General features: G+C 39.2%; 1 protein-coding gene across 16 annotated transcripts in view; it reads right to left on the bottom strand.

Moving 5' to 3' along the window:
• Positions 1-12430: 12430 nt before the first annotated feature.
• Positions 12431-18195, bottom strand: part of chl1b (cell adhesion molecule L1-like b) — an 82202-nt gene continuing 76437 nt past the window's right edge. For 14 of the 16 annotated variants that reach the window (XM_026168923.1, XM_026168921.1, XM_026168934.1 and 11 more), the window contains 2 exons: positions 16686-16758; positions 12431-14277 (listed from right to left, as the gene is read on the bottom strand). In XM_026168923.1, the coding sequence (XP_026024708.1) occupies positions 14073-14277; positions 16686-16758 (278 nt within the window). In that variant the 3' untranslated portion in view covers positions 12431-14072. The other 2 variants (XM_026168932.1, XM_026168933.1) reach the window with 2 other exon arrangements.

Here is an 18195-nt window from a genome sequence, read left to right as displayed (position 1 = left end):
AGGCAATTTCTCTGTAGTTAGCTGTAAAGTTCACTGTACAGTCGCCTGCAGTTTTAAGTTGAGAAATCGTCCCTCCCGCCACAACATTGGCATTAAGGAATAGTCGGGCGGGGGAGGGGGCTTCTGAACGCACCTGCACAGTCAGGGGTGCAGTAGGAAATAAGTAGGATTGGCGTTGCACAACGTCTTTTGTGCAGAAAAAAATAATGGTTGTAAACTGTGGAGGAGAATAACTCAGTGGTTGCCAAAAATGTGAGATCAAAAGGCACTGAGAGTGATGTTTGTCAGAACTGAAATTAACTCAGAAAAGAAGTTGCTTCACTTGATAGAGCTGTTGAGTGCAAGACCTGTCAGCGGTCTGGTTTAGCATTTAAAGCCTCGCTACGTGCTTCCAAACCGCTGCATTTAATCTCAGAGAAAACTAACACAGAGAAGTAAAGCAAGTGTGTAAGTTCATCTCTTTATGTTTGCATAGTATTTCCATGTTGAGCTTAACAACCGATGTATGGAGCCACAGCTGGACTGGCTGTCGGAGTTTTGTATTGAGGGGGAAAGGAAGCGATTTGTTTTATACTTCAGCTAGAATGAAAAAAGACACAAAGCTGGAGTTATTCGGTGTCTTCATGCTGAACAGCTAAAACTTCTTCCCTCATTCTCCCCCCTCCCTCTCCTGTTGCTACTTCAATCATGAAACTGATCGATTATCAGCTGATCGGCTTTTCTGTCGCTAGTCTCTCTCATTTGTTAGTCACCCAGTTTGCGCTAGAAAGAGGAAAACGGCAGATAAACAACAGCAGCACGTTTAAGCTTGATAAGCTGTTGCTAGAATTTTTTTAATAATACTTCTAGTATCCGCTTATGTTTTCTGGAGCCACAGCCGTAATAGCTGCTGGTCATGATAGTTTGGATATGTGGTGAGAAGGAAACATGAAGGTGAAACCAGGAGAAGTTTTTACTGAATCATTAGAGCTGAACAGGTAATGAAGAAACAGGTTTACATTTTAGGTCACATGAATGAGTTGAAGGGAAGTTATGAACTGTTTCTGAGAGACAAATAACACCAGGATCCTTTTCTATGTAGCTGACATCTGGTAACTGTGCAGGGGCGGATCTAGCAAAGTTTTGCCAGGGGGCCAGGTAGGGCATTAACAGGGAAAGGGAGACACAAAGACATAATTTCTTTCTTATTCTCATTTAAAATGTCTAGCTTTTAATAAATAATTATTCTAAATCTTACTACCAAAGTGGTGATCTGGTTAAATGTATAGAGATCCATTATTGTATGTAGTAAATATTAAGTCTAATATATGCCCTAGTAATAGTAGTACATATAGCACTTTTTCCTTTGGGAAGGTACGCTGTCTGCGCTGTCTGCAACTGTATTGAAGAAAAATGTTGAATCAAATTATTATAGAAAAATAATTGATTTCTGTGCATTAAAGTAGATTACGTCAATTAAGCATTATCAGGCGAAGGGTGCGGGGTGGTTTCCTAATATTTTTGCTGGGAGTTGGCAGTCCTATTAGTTAGTTTAATATTTCTATGTACTGTTTAGAATACCTGAATAAGGAGGATGGTGTAAGTTTTTTAGGTTGATCAGTATTGCTGAAGTATAAAATATTTTGGGTGCAGTGTATTTTTTGCATACAGGTATAACAGAATAGCTTTAATGTTTTGTTTTTAAAACTGAGTATGAACTTATACAAAATGCAGCAAAATATTTATAAAAACAGTTTTATTTATTATAAAATACACTATATCGGATTCATATCGGCATCGGCAGATAATCAAATTTATGATATCGGTATCGGACATAAAAAAGTGGTATCGTGCCATCTGTAGTTTGCACAGAGGCACAAGTAAGATTTGTTTTGTTACAAGGGAGTATCATGAAGTAATGCACTAATGGCTTGGAAACGGTAATTGTTTGTCTTTCTAAAGTTTATTTTTTTTTATTTGTCTTCCTTTTCTGGCAGATTTTCTTCCCCTTATGTGTTACTGTTTATTCAAGAAGATGGTGTTATTTTGGTAAGTACATGCAAATTCCTTACATATTTATCACAACAGTATTTGTCACAGTATTGCAGGGACAAGTTTATCTATCTCATCTTAAGGGTTCTTGTGATTATTAATATTGATATTAATTAATATCAATTAATATATATGATTAAATTTCTTTTATCCAGGACAAAAGAAAAAAAAAACTTGCGAAAGTGAAATGAAAAACAGGAATTTAGTTCTTGTGAGTTAAGAGGATGCAGAGCATAGGGTTAGATGGAGGTGGATCATTCACTGTGGTGATCCCTGAAGGAAACAGCCAAGAGAAAAAGGATCAGATTGCAAAAAAAAATGTGGTTTGTTTGCATACATGAGTCTTTACGGTACCCACAGGACTCCTGAAGTATAAGTACTCTGAAGTTTGCAGAGCAATTTCAGAGATGTTTGGGGCTTACATGGCAAGCATGTTTTTAGTTGCACATCTAAATTTTCTCTGCTCTCTGTTGCTGATGGCAGAGTTCTGCCCCGCTGACCTCACAGGTGAGACACTCCCACCAGTGGACAAAGAGCACAGGAAAATGTGTTGCCAACCACCTGAAACAGACAAATATCTGCTTTTTAAAACCCTTTAAACCCGTTAAATGGACTGATGCCATTCATTTCTTCTTTGATTAACAGTAGTAACATCCTTCATGCACTGTATACTAACCCATATGATAATCATGCTTTATGAAGTGATGGCAATTGCATTGTAGCATTTAATGAAGAAATAACAAAATAATCATACCAATGATTAAGCACCAGTCTTCTTTTTTCTGTGTCTGTGTGTGTGTGTGTGTGTGTGTGTGTGTGTGTGTGTGTGTGTGTGTGTGTGTGTGTGTGTGTGTGTGTGTGTGTGTGAGATACAGGTAAATGCTGAATTCCAGTGTATTACAACACTTCAACTGGAGATGACCTTCGCGGCACAGTTAGACAGAATTACACCTCAGTTGATGACAGTTTTCCAGAAGAAGGGCGGTGTTTCTGGGCAGAAACTTGCCCACCACTTGCAGATCATGCAAGAGGTAAATCTGAATATTGCAAATTCTATTTGGATTTCTTTTGTCTTAAGTGGCAGGTCACTGGTGAGTCCAATAAGCCGTTTTAGGTGACCAGCCAAGCAATCTAAATTTTGAAATTTCATATATAAATTTTATTTACTATGTTTGAACTGACATATGATAAAATTTACTTATTGCGAATGTCAGACATTGTTCTTTTTTCCAAATTGGTTTAATCAGCAACTCTCTTTAAACAGGCTGAAAGTGATGTTAAAGTGAAAAGGGAAGCAGTTCTCAGGGCACTTTGCCTCTACCTTGGTGAAGAGGACGGAAGCCTTATTCGGGAGTTCTTTGTAAGTCATTTAAGTCATTGTAAGCAAGTCATCTATACACACACTTTTTAGATAGATATCTGTGTGTGTGTGTGTATTACACACACACACACACACACACACACAAACGACTAGATTGGAATTTAATTGTAGAGTTAATTGTTTTTTCTTTTACCTTTTTATTAAATGTTTAGGACATTGAAGGAGATGATATCTAGAGAGACCTGAAGAAGCACACCATGGGCATTTATGTCATCAACAGGGAGGATGGACAAAATGGACATTATGATGACATTGGAATATTTGTTGAAGGGGAGATAGTCATGGACAACATTGGATCTCTGGCCCAAGCTTGTGCATTGATGCTTGGAGTAATCTATGCACTAAACCTAGCCTTCCCCAAGGAATTGAAGGACTATTATGAATTCATTTAGCAAGTGTTGATGGGATTCGATGGTGAAAAGCTCTCCCCCAAAGTCTTTGGGCTGAAGAGCAAAATTGCTACTGGATAGGAAGATTTCTAAAATAACACATCAAGAGAATGCTGTTATGTAAATTACCAATGACTGGTGCTCTTGTGAATAGGAGTGAAACTCTTGTACAACCATCATTTGTTCTGTGTTATGTTTCGATTGAACATTTTAACTTTCAATAATGAATGTTTCACGTGTGGTACATTTGAGTAGCTTGAAGAGCAACTTTGTAATTATTCAGTTATAGCTGCTGCCCTGCGTATAATCAGTGTTAACTCAACCGGATAAAAAAAACAAAAAAAACCATTCATGATTACCACACTGCAGCACACTGGTAACACTTTAAAGACTATTAATTGTTTTGAAGCGAGTATGTTAGGTCAGAAAATATGTAAAACATTCAGAATCTTCAAGGAAGGACTAGAATGGAAAGACAGTGGTCAATAAGCAGTAAGGAAAACACAAGTTTAATTTTAAGTCTAATTACCTTATTAAAATGCAATTTCTAAATATGGATCGCAGAACAGCAAGTCTGAAACTGGTTAGTTTGTGGATGCATCAGTTTCTAATTGTGATACATTATACTGCTGGTAGTGTTTTATTCTTTTATGTAAGGAGTTTGTTTGTTTTTTTCTTTTTTAGAGGAAGAGAAACATTGGTTAACATTTCTCTTGTCTGTTGTTTCTGTTTTGTTTGAATACAGCTTTTTAAAGCTACTAGTTCATAGGCAAAAGTTTTGTAATTTGTATTATACAAATTGCAGCAATTTCCCTTAGAGATGTGGATTCTTATTCTGTTTGCATTAATAAATGATGTGAAAGAATGTTGTAGTTTTCATTATTGACGTTTTTAAAAACTACAAATCAGGGTAAGCAATATTTTTTAAGTAAACTTAACTTAATTGAAATAGAGAGAAATTAACAATTTGATTGATTTGAATATAAGTTTGGGACATAAGTGTAAAGGAAACAAATTATTCTGGTACATTTAACACGACCTTAGTTGGACTTACTAATAATATTTGACTAAGACGTATCCACAACAGTTAAGTTAAAGTAGCTTAAAAATATATGTTGGTTTTACTCGCTTAAATTAAATTCAGTGTACTTAAAAAATATTTCTGGATTCAAACAAATTTATTTCATGCAACCACTTGTCATAAAAAAATTGAGTAAATTGAACAAAACATTTTTTTCAGTGTAGCTTCTAGAAGTGCTAACACTTAAATTACCTGATCTGAGAAATGTCACAGCCCAACAGGCCCTAATTTAGTTGCACAAATACGTCACAGCCCTGTGTGCATATTCAACTAGGTGAAAAGGACGAATCAGGAATTCAAAAAAAAAAAAGAAGTTTTGCTTCATTTCGACTCCCTTTTTTTTTTTTAAAGTTGCTGCTCTCAGGGTAAAAAATGTGTTGATGAATGAAGCTCTCATACAAAGTGAGTTGCTGACAGTTTTGGAGACCTAAGGGAGCAATTCATTTGCAGCACAAGTGTGATATGTTGAGATCAGTCCCACAAATGTCCCAGACGCCTGAGCACTTTGAAAGAGTAGCAGGCCTGTGCTGGCACTGGAATTTCAACAGCACTCCAAGTAAAATGCTGGTCTACAGAGCAGAGCTCCTCACTGCCACTGTGATGCAGAATTTCTCATCACCCGATTGTATGAATCAGACATCCACTGGTTTAATTTCTACTTCTGATGTATGATGGAGACTGCAGCAGGCCAGGAAGGGGCTTTACATTTCTGTCTCTTGAGGAAACAGATCAAGGAATACTGGAATGGCCCGGGGGGAATCATGGCCCAAAACCTGGCAGAGCCATCAAAGGCTGGAATCAAACCAGAGTTATGTGAACAGTTGAAAAGGTGCTTCATTAATGCCACTACAAACTGCTGGAAGAATTAATTCATGAAAGTCTATTTTAGGAACACTAGAAACTCTTCAAAAATAGTATGTAGAGCTTCTTAAACTTCATTGTTGATTAAAGACATAACAATGAATAATTGGATTTAGTGCCGGATTCATACTGTAATACTCCACCCAAACATGCAGAAATCTGCATTATGAGGCCACCTGTCTTTCAAGGAGCATATTGATTATTGTGCAAAAGTCTCAAGCCACATCCATCCATCCATTCTCTGCCACTTATCCTTTTCAGGGTCCCAGGGGGAGCTGGAGCCTATCCCAGCTGTCTTTGCATCCAAGGAGTCAGATTTTCTTATCATTTTTTCTTTAATTACTTTGTTACTAGCAGCTTATCCTGCAAAAACACATATTTTTTTTCCCATTTCTTTAGCTGAGACTGTGAAAAATGGAATAAAGAAGGTGTAAGTTGGCACATACAGGTATATATTGAAATGAAAGTATACTACAAATAAGCAATTGGAGTTAAAAAAAAAAATCATGGAATCAATTTATAGATTCTAAACTTTTGACTCATCAAAGTAGCCGCCTTTGGCAGATATAACAGCTGAACACACCCGTGTTCTTTCTTCAATAGAAGTCAAATATTCTTCAGAAAGTTCTTCCCATATCTGCTGCAGAAGTTCCCATAAATGTGACACTTGTAGGTTGCTTTGCTTTCACTCTTCTGTCCAGTTCATCCCAAACCAGCTTGATGTGGTTTAAGTCTGGAGTCTGTGCTGACCACTCCATGTTTTCAAGCTTAGCATCTTGTTCTTTTTTCCCGAGGTAGTTCTGTCATAGCTGGACTCGTGTTTTGGGTCATTATCTTGCTGTAGGATGAACCCCTGACCAACTAGGTGCATAGAGGGTACTGCATGGCGCTGCAGAATGCTGTGGTAGCTGCTTTGGTTCAGGCTGCCTCTCCCTCTGTACAAGTCACCGACCCTGGATCCAGCAAAAAGTCCCAGACCATCACACTGATGCCACACACTGTGGAACCATCCTTTCACCTACTCGACGGCTCACAAAGATCCTGTGTGATGAACCGAAGATTTTGATTCATCCATAACACCTTCTTCCAGTCTTCAGTAGTCCAATGGCGTTGTTTCATGGCCCAGGCAAGCCAAGTCTTATTCTGAAATCTTAACAAAGGCTTTCTTCCTGCAACTCGTCCTGTCAAACCTGCAGCTCGAAGTCTTCTCTTCACAGCTGAAACTGAGACTTGCTACTACGACCACTATGAAGCTGTGCTTGAAGCTGTTGTCCTGTCGCCTATCACACAAGCTGTTAACTCTCAGAAACTTGTCCTCTGATTCAGTTGAGGCTTTGGGTCTGCCAGACCTCTTCCTGTCAGAGTTTCCCAGTTTCTGAGTCTTTGATGGTGAAGGAACTGTACTCACTGACACCTTGAATTTCTTTGCCATTTCTCTGTAGAAAAGACCTACATTTTTAAGTGTTATGATGGTCTGTCTCTCTTCCACTGTTAATTGGTTTTTTCTAACCATTTTATATCAATACAATTCATTCTGCAGTACAATACTGTTCAACTGATGCTCACGAGGGTATGATACCACAGTGTGTTCCAACTTTTATGTGTTTTTATGCAGACAGAGGGGGTTGTAAGTATTCCAGAAAAGTTGAAGTACCTGTAGGAATTGGTAGCACCAGCTTTCAAGGCTTGATCAACCTTCATTGCTGTAGAACAGTTTTATAATGTCAACCCATTTTGTTTTCCCCGAAAAGGTATTTTTGTATAATTCTGAAATGTACATTATGTATCTGCAAGTCATGTCCTTGCAGATACTATTCACATAGGACAAAAATACTATTCAATAGGAATAGTAGTCAGCAAAGACCTGATACAGGAAGAGATCTGGCCCTTTAGCTGATCCATCTATTGTTCATTCAAAAATCAGAAATGCTTGCAGTTGAAGGGTGGATGTGAAGAAACCGTTCTGATGAAAGGGAAACGAGGAGGGAAATGAATAAAAAATGGAAATTTGTGGTTTAAAACATAAACAATACATATAGAGGAGCAGTGAGTGTCTGCAGCCGTCTGTAAAACACGGTCATGAATTGGGGCTGCATTTTCAGCCAGTGGTGCTGGAGATCTTATCAAATTTATAGAATTATGAAAACATAAAAGTACCATCAGATTTTGATCCACCATGACTGTACCAGTCAGATGCTTATATCCAAGATCTAATTGGCAAATCTTCATTGTCATTGTGGCAGAAATCCAAAACACACTGCCAAAGCAGTAAAAGCATACCTAGAAAAACACAAGTAGAAAACCGTCAGTCATCAATTGGCCTCCTCAGAAGCCCGGAGCTCAACATTAATGAAGCGGCGTGGAATCATCTCGGCAGAGAACAGAACAAAAGTCCACCAGCATCCAAAGAAGAGCTTTCAATGTCCTGAAGAAGAAGACAGGAGAAAAAAATGACTAGGAGCATTCAGGCTGCGCGACAGACAAATATTTATTTTAAGCCTTGTTAGAAAAACAGCTTTTGCCTTCTATAGTATATTTGCATGTATATTTACACATTAGGATAATTCACCGAACCTGTTTACCATTTCCCAGGCTAAATATAAGAAATGGTGAGTGGCTGGCATCAGGTGATACTTTTTCAAATATTGGGTTAGTATAAAAGTCCAATTCTGTCCCTACAAGAAAGTACTTCCTATGGCTATTGGATCTCAAGTTAACTATGTCAAGGGCTAAAAACATACGTATGTTCAGAAGCTGTGAAAGGTACCTACTTTAGCAATATTTATAGAGCAACATTTATATTTGTTGATAAACTAAGCTGCAAAACTGCCACCAGAAGATCAACACTGGTCTCTGTAATGTACAAACCACAAGGGTATGAGTCAGCATGGTCTTATTTCAGAAAGTATCACCCCACTGACAAGACATTGTATCCCTAAAGATATAATAAGGTACTTTAATTTCTGAGTGTGTAGCATGTGGCTGTGTTATCACCTCCCCGCTAATTGGAGCCAGTGTTTCCTTTGCTTTGGTGATGTCAGCCTTACAGCATTGTTTCGGGGAACTTAGGGGGGAAATTTATATCGAAGGATAAAAGAGTCCATTTTTCCTCTTTACTTAATGTGCTTTTTTTTCTAGCACAAGACCTTCGAGGCAATTCTGACGTTCATTTGAGACTTGTATTATTTATAACTTTGATTTAGATGAAACACTGTTGGAGTGCTTTGTCTGGTGAAAAAAAGGCTCTCTCACATCACTGCAGCTCTTAAAACTCCACCTTGTGGTTTAAGTCATTGACCCTCCCTCTCCTCTATTCATCGTTCAACAAATGGCGATGCCCGGAGAGAGGCTTGCCTCTATTCCCTGCTGCGCTTTCCATTAGAAGTACTGACACACAATAGAGCATTTTTAAGCCTTTGACATTGCCATTGTAATGGACTGGGGTCATGGCATGATATGTAGGATGTAATGCATAAAACGCTGGTTAAGTACACACTGCTGTTCTTTATGGCTTTCAAATTATAGGGAAATCTTTTCACCTTTGTCCAAGGTGCTGCTGCACAGGAGTTCACATGAATTCATTATCCTCGAGTTAATCATGTGACCCCGTGACCCAGCGCACACAGCGCAGGGATACTCATTCATATATAGCAGACCCAAGGCTCAATGACAAAGCAACATTTATTGGAAAAGCTGTAAATTGAAAAACACACAGTCAGAGGAACGTCGGCGCTAGTGTCACTGCTGTCACCAAGTGAATTCACTATATGGATTTCAGACTGCTCTGTGGCTATTTCATACTACGTGATTTTCACAGGTTGCTTTTTGACACAGCTTAGCATAAAGACTAGAATTGGACCGGTCTGTTAGTGAACTACCGCTTGAAGCTCTGTGCTGGTGCCTTATTACCTTATTTGGTAAGGTTAACCTGTAATTCACTATGATAAAAACTAGAACTCTAATTCTGAGTAGCCTGAAAAAAGAAATGAATATTTACCAGAGAAATGGAATGGCCAATTCTTTAACCACAACTTGAATACAGCTGAATGTTGAACCAGAGAAGGGCACCCATCTGTCACTTATAGCAGTGACTCCCCTCAGCTATGTATGACTTTAAGCTTTCAATAACATATTTGCTGAATGTTCCTCAAAAGTTAAACGAATATGAGCTGTATATGTTTAAAACACACTGATAAATAACATCTTAAATGCACATTCATCATGTCAAAAATGAGAGATATGGATCGGTTGATTAACATATGCTGACTGTATTTCTTTCAGGCTAGGAGGAGAGAGCAGAGGAGAGGAAGAGCGCGGCAGATTGATGAGACTCCATAAGAGCAGGAAAGGTGAAGAAGAGGCAGACAGAAGTGACGGAGTTTAAAAGGGGCCAAGATCGTAGAATAGAAGCAGGAGCTCTGAGACCAGGGTTGGTAAAGCTCAAAACTGAACTAAATCATTTACGTGTCAGCATACAATCTCACAAATGACTGCTTCACCAACATCTTGCTTTTATGTATTTTTTTCTGAGGTTCTACGGCTGCTGCTTAAAAAAAAAAACATCAACAAAGGTGAAGAACACACTTTTTAATTTCAGCATCAACCTGACCTGATTTGACCTTAAGGTACCCCGGTGTCTGACATTTTCCATAAAAAGAACATTTTGGTAAGGTTCATGGAAAGTTCAGGGTTTTGGATAAAACTTGTAATTTTAATTAAATATTATAAAAAATCACATAAAAAATGAACACTAAGGGTATGGAATCGACAAGACTAAAATACATTTAAGAGGAAATACTAAATTATTGGAACCATGATAAGTGGATGTTTATTATAATGTTTCCGGTAATAATATCTTGGGTAACTATGACAACTCTTAGATCTAATGCGTCTAAGCCCAGTGCTCAAGAGAAATGCTGAATTTTAGATAATAGGAGAAAAACCAGTGGGCATTAAGCTGTCGACAGAAGCAATACAGATAAATATAATGTACCTAGATGGAACCGAAAAGTGCTTTTCAAACTTTCCATGATCATTTTGCGTCTTTTCCCCTCAGTGAAGCAGTCACAGTTAGAATCTGCTGTGCAGTAATTGATCCAAAGTAGCCTCAGCTGCAGGTTTCTAAGTAGCAATGGTATAAACTATCAAACTGCTGCTTTCAAACAGCAGGGAGAATCCTGACAATTAGAATCAAATTTGTTGATTTTCCAGATTGAGTGTCACAAGAAGGCAGACATCTGAACCATAAATGGACATTTACACAACTCACTCAAATGTGATTATGTGTAATGTTTCTGTTGCTCTCTTGCCTCACATATAAATAACAAATAAAGATTAAAAATCAGAAGCATCTCCAGCCACAAATTCCAGAGTTATAGTTATACTTGCACCATCTATAAAATTCAATTCACTGTGAATGCAAGCATTGTATATGCACAGTTTTCCTGCATATACAATACCTGCATGACTTGCTAATACTCAGAGGAAAACCTCTGAGTATCCTCTATTCACATCTATAAAGGGGATTCATAATGTGTATGGGGCTGGGGCAGAGATATCATCATGCAAATGCACTACTAACATTTAAAAATAGGTGTCTGCTATCTATCATGCAGTGATTGTGAGACTGATGAAATTGACATTTTTCACATGCTCTCCTAGCACATGTCCATTTCCTCATGCAATGGAAAACAAATTCCTAACTGATATCATCAGCACTTGTAGCACACATGGACACGGCGGAGCAGACTTATTCAGACCAATCAGGTGAAAGTGAGAAGTGTCTACAAATTGTAATGTAAAATTACAGTTTCCCACACAGTATAAATAGTACAAAAATAAAGTGTCCCATATTTGTGCTGGTATGTGCGCATATACTGTTGCCTAGCAATTATGTGCAAGCATCTCAGGTTATGTTGCAATGCAAATTTCTAATAACTACAGGAAATAATTCAGTAACGCAAACGTTAGTCACGGAGTTCCACATGGTTCTGTGCTGGCTCCATTACTCTTTGCATTGTACATGCTTCCCTTAGGCAGTGTTTTCAATATATCAATTGAAATTAGCATTTGTGTGTCGCATAAACTTGTGAAAAACCTTCAATGTTGCACCAAGCTGATAGATTCCAAGTGTTTGTAGCCTACAGTGTTTTGGTAAGCAATGTCTCTAATAGGAATTTCTGTTTTTCACTAGCTGTGATGCAATTCGCCTTTCTCTCCAGAGAGCAGTGTTCTTCTGTTGCACAATTAAGCTCTGTAAATAGCTCACCCAACATTGATTGCGTGTGTACAGACACATCCAGCTGTTCATATTGTTTCCAGAGTCGAGGACCTTCGGGATGGCTACCAAAGGGTCCATTACCAACACCTGAAGGTTGCACGTGTGAAAACCGCAGCCGCTCAGCGCCGCAGTTAAAGCAAACCTGGCTGAGTGATGACAGAGTATTTGAGGCAGATGCGAGCCACACAGTGAGAGTCCTCACACTGACACTCTCCACTCCCTGCTATCAACCATCAGACATGATTACAGCTCCCGCTTCTTGATCCAGTGCCTGGCTGAGCCCACTGCTTTGATTTCTCGAGATTCTCTCCTACAGCCGAAGTAATCTAACAAGATGCTCGACTCAGACAGAGACTTGACCCTGGTGTGGTATTTGTTAAAGTCATGCTACAAATGGGAACAATTTGTCAGACATCTTTTACTTTATTCAGATTGAATGAGGACATTTCACAAGGTAGTTCTTTCTCTCAGTTCATATTTTACTGATGGCTGGAGGTAAAGGCAGAGACTTCAGTCAGGAATTCGTCTGCAGGGACCTACAAATAGTACCGCGGGTAGCGAAAACATTAATAATCTTCTGCCAGTGATGGCTGCGACCAGACAGACAGTCAGACTATTACCCAGATGTAGGAAAGTAAAGCAATTTAATAACATTGAAAAACACCAATTAACATTTATAACATGCAATGCAATGAGTGAACTTTTACAAAACACTGCAGTTTTCCCGATCAGGTTGCTAATGTTAATGAACAACAGAAGTGATTCTGTTTTGGAGTGGCAGCATACTCAAAGTAGGGCTTAACAAAACCAATATAACACTTCACTATAGCACACTGAATTACCGGTGCAGGTGGATGGCAAATATTAAAACCAGACTGAGTAATCTGATTGACAAAAAGAAGCCTGTAATCCATTGCAGGTACTTCTGACAGTGACATAGCGATGCCACAGCTTCCATTTGCAGGATACAAATAAAAAAAATAAAATAAAAAACCTTAGCTTTTGTTGATATTTTTTCATCATCTCTAAAAAATAATTGACATTGTATTACTAATTTAATAAAGTAGCAATGTAAAAAGGAACAGGCCCTCACTAATGAAAAGATCAACACATCCTTCATGTTTGTACCATATTGCATTCCTAAGTTTTTCTTTGTATGCTAGGGCTACTTCTTTCCCCTATCTCAGCTTTATTTTTAACAAACTGACAATAAATTGTATTGATCTGCTCATTCTTGGTTTGTAAAACTCAACACACTGGTGGTTAAATCCAATTTAATCAAGACTGGGTTATGCGTATAGTTATTTAATGATATCAACCTGTAATAGATTACATTTCTGAAACTTTTTACCCCAAATCTGCTGAAGCACCGCTTGGCTGTTACAGTAAATGTGTGATTTAAACTAACAGCTCAAATGTTTCTAAACAAGGTACAACTAAATAATATATCCTAACATCACAAGGAGATTCAGGAGCAGGAAGTGGTCTTTATAATATGCAATGATATGTGAACTGTCTTATTATTCTGTCAGGTATAAAACCACTGGAAAAAAATAAGTTAATAAGCAAACCTTTATACACATCTTACATCATATTCAATGAATCCATTTCAAATATAAAAGGTCAGTAATATACGTTCCAATTGAAATATCAACTTGATATCCCCACTTTGTCTGTGGCCTGCTACAAGGTGACACCAGAGGCGAAGCTGCATATAACGATGCACAGCGGAGAGGGGAGTACAAAGAGTACTGCAGCTGAAGGAAAGGAAATAAAAACAAAGCCCTCTAAAATTTTGAGTAATAATAATTATAAAAAAAGACACTCCACACATACAATATACACTATATATACACCGTATTTAGTAATGGTCATTCTGTCGCAACTTAACAAAACAGAGCTGTATAAAATGAGAATGGCAGTGTGCACTTGGCAACGACACATTACGTTTGACACAGAACTTGCGCTCCGCATGAATAATGTCTGTTTCCTGTTTTTCTTTTTTTGTTCCGACAGCTTTCGTGGAAACTGGATGGCCCGTTCTGCTCCTCATGCCGGGGTCTGAATGGTGGCTTTGATCTCAGCGGACGCCCTCTTCTCCTTCCGCCCGGCGTACTCGCCGATAAAGGAGCCGTCTTCGTTGAACTGCACGTCCTCATCGCCGTAGTCCACCAGGCTGTCCCCGCTTTCCACTGCTTTGATCTCCCTGCTCAGCGAGTGTTGGCTGCCCTTCAGTGGCTTCTCGTCATTGTCGCTGCGAGAGAAGCACAGTGGATTTAGAAGCACCTCATTTCACCCATGGCTTCACTCTGTAGCTTGTTGGAGAGGACGGGGCTGCTGCCTCTACAGTGAGCCTCTGTGATTGACATTATCCTTTACCTCTGGTTGACCAATGGTTTATAATCACAAAGATGCACGTGTTGAAACAAAATTAAAACATGAGCATACGCGCCTCATTTGATCAAGTGCCAACTGGAGAGCAAATGAGATATTAGGAGGTGCATTAAACTGGTGCTGGTGAGGCTACACACATGCTGTGGTCTTGTAATGCAAGACAACAGTGAAACGATTACAAAGGATGTACTGTGTAATATTGTCATGGGAATTCTGCTGACAGAGCTTTTGACATCAACTACAGGAGCACGGTGGACCAGCTAGCTTTTCATGAATTCAACCATAGCCTGATTCTAAGGAGATTACGGAAGCAACTCTTTAACCAAACTTCATGAAACGTGATTGGCCAAATGAAGAAGCCATTACATTTTTGGGACAGGACAGAGCATTAGATTTAGCAGAGGATGTGAATAGTTTCTGAGAGCAGAAAATGATAGATATGCTCGATAAATATAGATGTCGAGACAAAAACTGATGACTTTTAGCTCAGTAAAGTGAATAGCAGCCACCTTATTAAAAACTTGAAACTTTGGTTGGGGCCATTTTCTGTCTGTCCTAGATTACAGTGACGTGATTTACAGCAGAGAGCAGACTTGGCACTCAGTGACTTGAGTAGAAATCAATGGGAGTATTCTAAAATGCCTCTGCCATCTAAGAGCCAATCACCAGCCAAACTGGGAAACATTAGAGTCATGCTGCTGTACTGTTGCATACGCTCAGCTGAAGTACAGTTCAGTGGTGCCAGGGAGATTTAATCTTTATCATCCAAGTTTGTTTTTTATCATTGAACAGATCCAGGTTAGGTTTACTTCATCAATCAAGTTTGGGCTCTTTCTCCATTTATTTAGATGGACCTCCAAAATAACTGTCCACATAACAGGCATTGCCAATACATGCTTTTACAGGAGCGTTGCTTATAGACATGCTCAACTTGAGTCCCTCTTTATCCTTTATTATTTATAGTCTTCATCATTGCATCTTCCATGAAAACGTTGGGTAATCAAAGATGATACGGACGTGTTACTGTTTATCTGTAAGATTCTCACCGCTTCTGTGCTAAACCAGCGCACTGGGCCACACTGCACTCTAAAAATGAATTTATCATAAATCACAAATTAATAATCACAAACCACCAAATGTTTGTACCTGTGTCATTCGTGTCCTTGTTTCCTTCACTCATAGAGTTTTGTTTTGTTGGGTTATTTTTTAAAAATTTTTTTTAATCATTTGTACCCGTTCCATTTAAACTGCTGTTCGGCACCAATCTTTCCATAATGAAATAAATTAATATCTCATTATCAACACTCACCCACATCTGAGATTATATATTGTGGTTACTGACCTCATTATTTCCTGCCTGAGGCCAGTGCCTTTCTGTAGTCTTGTGGTCACTGTGAGGTTGAAGGTTAACTAGCACTTAATTTAGCTGAGCAGTACCAGCTTCAGCTTTGACTCAAACTGTGTGCTAACAGTTTCTTTATTTTTCACTCCAAACTGTTGTATTAATCTTCTCATCTAAGTACCTGCAAGAAAGTAAACTAGCACATTTCTAGTTTATTCTTTGGACTAGTTAAGTAAACACAGCCAATCAGTGAAAAGCCGGGCCACCTAGCTCCTGAAGCGAACATGACAAAGTCTAAATGCTGTCACACTGAGCCACTTTTGACTTCATCATATCAGCATTTGTTGTGCTGTGCAGATCCCACTGATTGGAGAATTACATTGGGACTCATACTGCGTTAGACTGTTATGAATTGGACCACTAAAGGATTAATGAAACGTGCCCCGATATTACTGCCCTGGAGATGAACTGCTTTCAATTACACTGATTGGTTTTAGTGTCCTGCTGTGTGCCGGGCAGCTCGCGTTTGACTCCATCCGGACAGAAAATGGCAACTTGTGAACGGTGCCGTGGCTCCCTTTATGATGCAATCTGTCACAACACACCAACACAACACCGTATCTATGATCACAACCTCCTATGAAGGGATGCTACTACTCTGACAACATTGACGTGTAAACAGCTTACTGCTGTTTATCACATACTTTCCAGTTACTCAGTCCATCAAATTTCTTCAGCTGAAGAAGTGTGAGGCTCCATGGTAACCTCACGCGTGCTGGGGTGTCTTTTCAGTGAGAGGAAAAGCGCAAAAAAAACATTACTGAGAGGAGAAGATGGATAAGACCGCTAATACAGGAGAAATTCATTGGCAATTATGCGTGAATTGCAGCGAGGTGATGAAACGGCGCTCTGAGGGTGACACTTACCTGTATTCACAGAATGTGTCGTCATTCATGCCCTGCGACTCCACGTCTGGGTGAAGGTCTTCTTTTTCTTTTACTGCTCACAAAATAAAGAGGAGATATCAGCCATTTCCTCAAGAGATGACTGGCAGTGAAGATCACTGCGTCCCCCGACTGTTAACATTATCTGAATAAGTTTGAGTGTCAGTCCCTAATTCCCCACACTTACTCACCAATGATCAATGCAAGCTTTAGATAAAATTTTGCTTATACATATATATATATACACATATATATATATATACACACACATATATATACATATATATACACATATACATATACACATATACATATATATACATATACATACATATACACATATATATATATACACACACATATATATACATATATATACACATATATATATATACACACACATATATATATATATATATATATATATATATATATATATATATATATATATATATATGTGTATATATATGTATATATATACATATATACATATATACATACATATATATATATACACATATATATATATATATATATATATATATATATATATAAGCAAAACACCCAGCACGCCCCTGCGGGCGGTTTATCCTTCAAGCTCGGGTCCTCTACCAGAGGCCTGGGAGCTTGAGGGTCCTGCGCAGTATCTTAGCTGTTCCCAGGACTGCGCTCTTCTGGACAGAGATCTCCGATGTTATTCCCGGGATCTGCTGGAGCCACTCGCCTAGCTTGGGAGTCACCGCACCTAGTGCTCCGATTACCACGGGGACCACCGTTACCTTCACCCTCCACATCCTCTCGAGCTCTTCTCTGAGCCCTTGGTATTTCTCCAGCTTCTCGTGTTCCTTCTTCCTGATATTGCTGTCATTGGGAACCGCTACATCGATCACTACGGCCGTCTTCTTCTGTTTGTCTACCACCACTATGTCCGGTTGGTTAGCCACCACCATTTTGTCCGTCTGTATCTGGAAGTCCCACAGGATCTTAGCTCGGTCATTCTCCACCACCCTTGGGGGCATCTCCCATTTTGACCTCGGGACTTCCAGGTTATACTCGGCACAGATGTTCCTGTACACTATGCCGGCCACTTGGTTATGGCGTTCCATGTATGCCTTGCCTGCTAGCATCTTGCACCCTGCTGTTATGTGCTGGATTGTCTCTGGGGCATCTTTACACAGCCTGCACCTGGGGTCTTGCCTGGTGTGATAGACCCCAGCCTCTATGGATCTTGTACTCAGAGCTTGTTCTTGTGCTGCCATGATTAGTGCCTCTGTGCTGTCTTTCAGTCCAGCTTTGTCCAGCCACTGGTAGGATTTCTGGATATCAGCCACCTCCTCTATCTGCCGGTGGTACATACCGTGCAGGGGCCTGTCCTTCCATGATGGTTCCTCGTCTCGCTGGACTTGGGGTGAAACCCTCCATGCATGGTAAGGAGCTTTCTTGTCTTTATGTCAGTGGCTTCTATCTCCTCCTTTGGCCAGCCTATTACCCC

Source organism: Astatotilapia calliptera, chromosome 5 (genome assembly GCF_900246225.1).
Source record: "Astatotilapia calliptera chromosome 5, fAstCal1.2, whole genome shotgun sequence".
NCBI lineage: Eukaryota > Metazoa > Chordata > Actinopteri > Cichliformes > Cichlidae > Astatotilapia > Astatotilapia calliptera.
The sequence above is the reverse complement of the archived record's forward strand: the minus strand, read 5'-3'. Positions and strand labels throughout refer to the sequence as shown.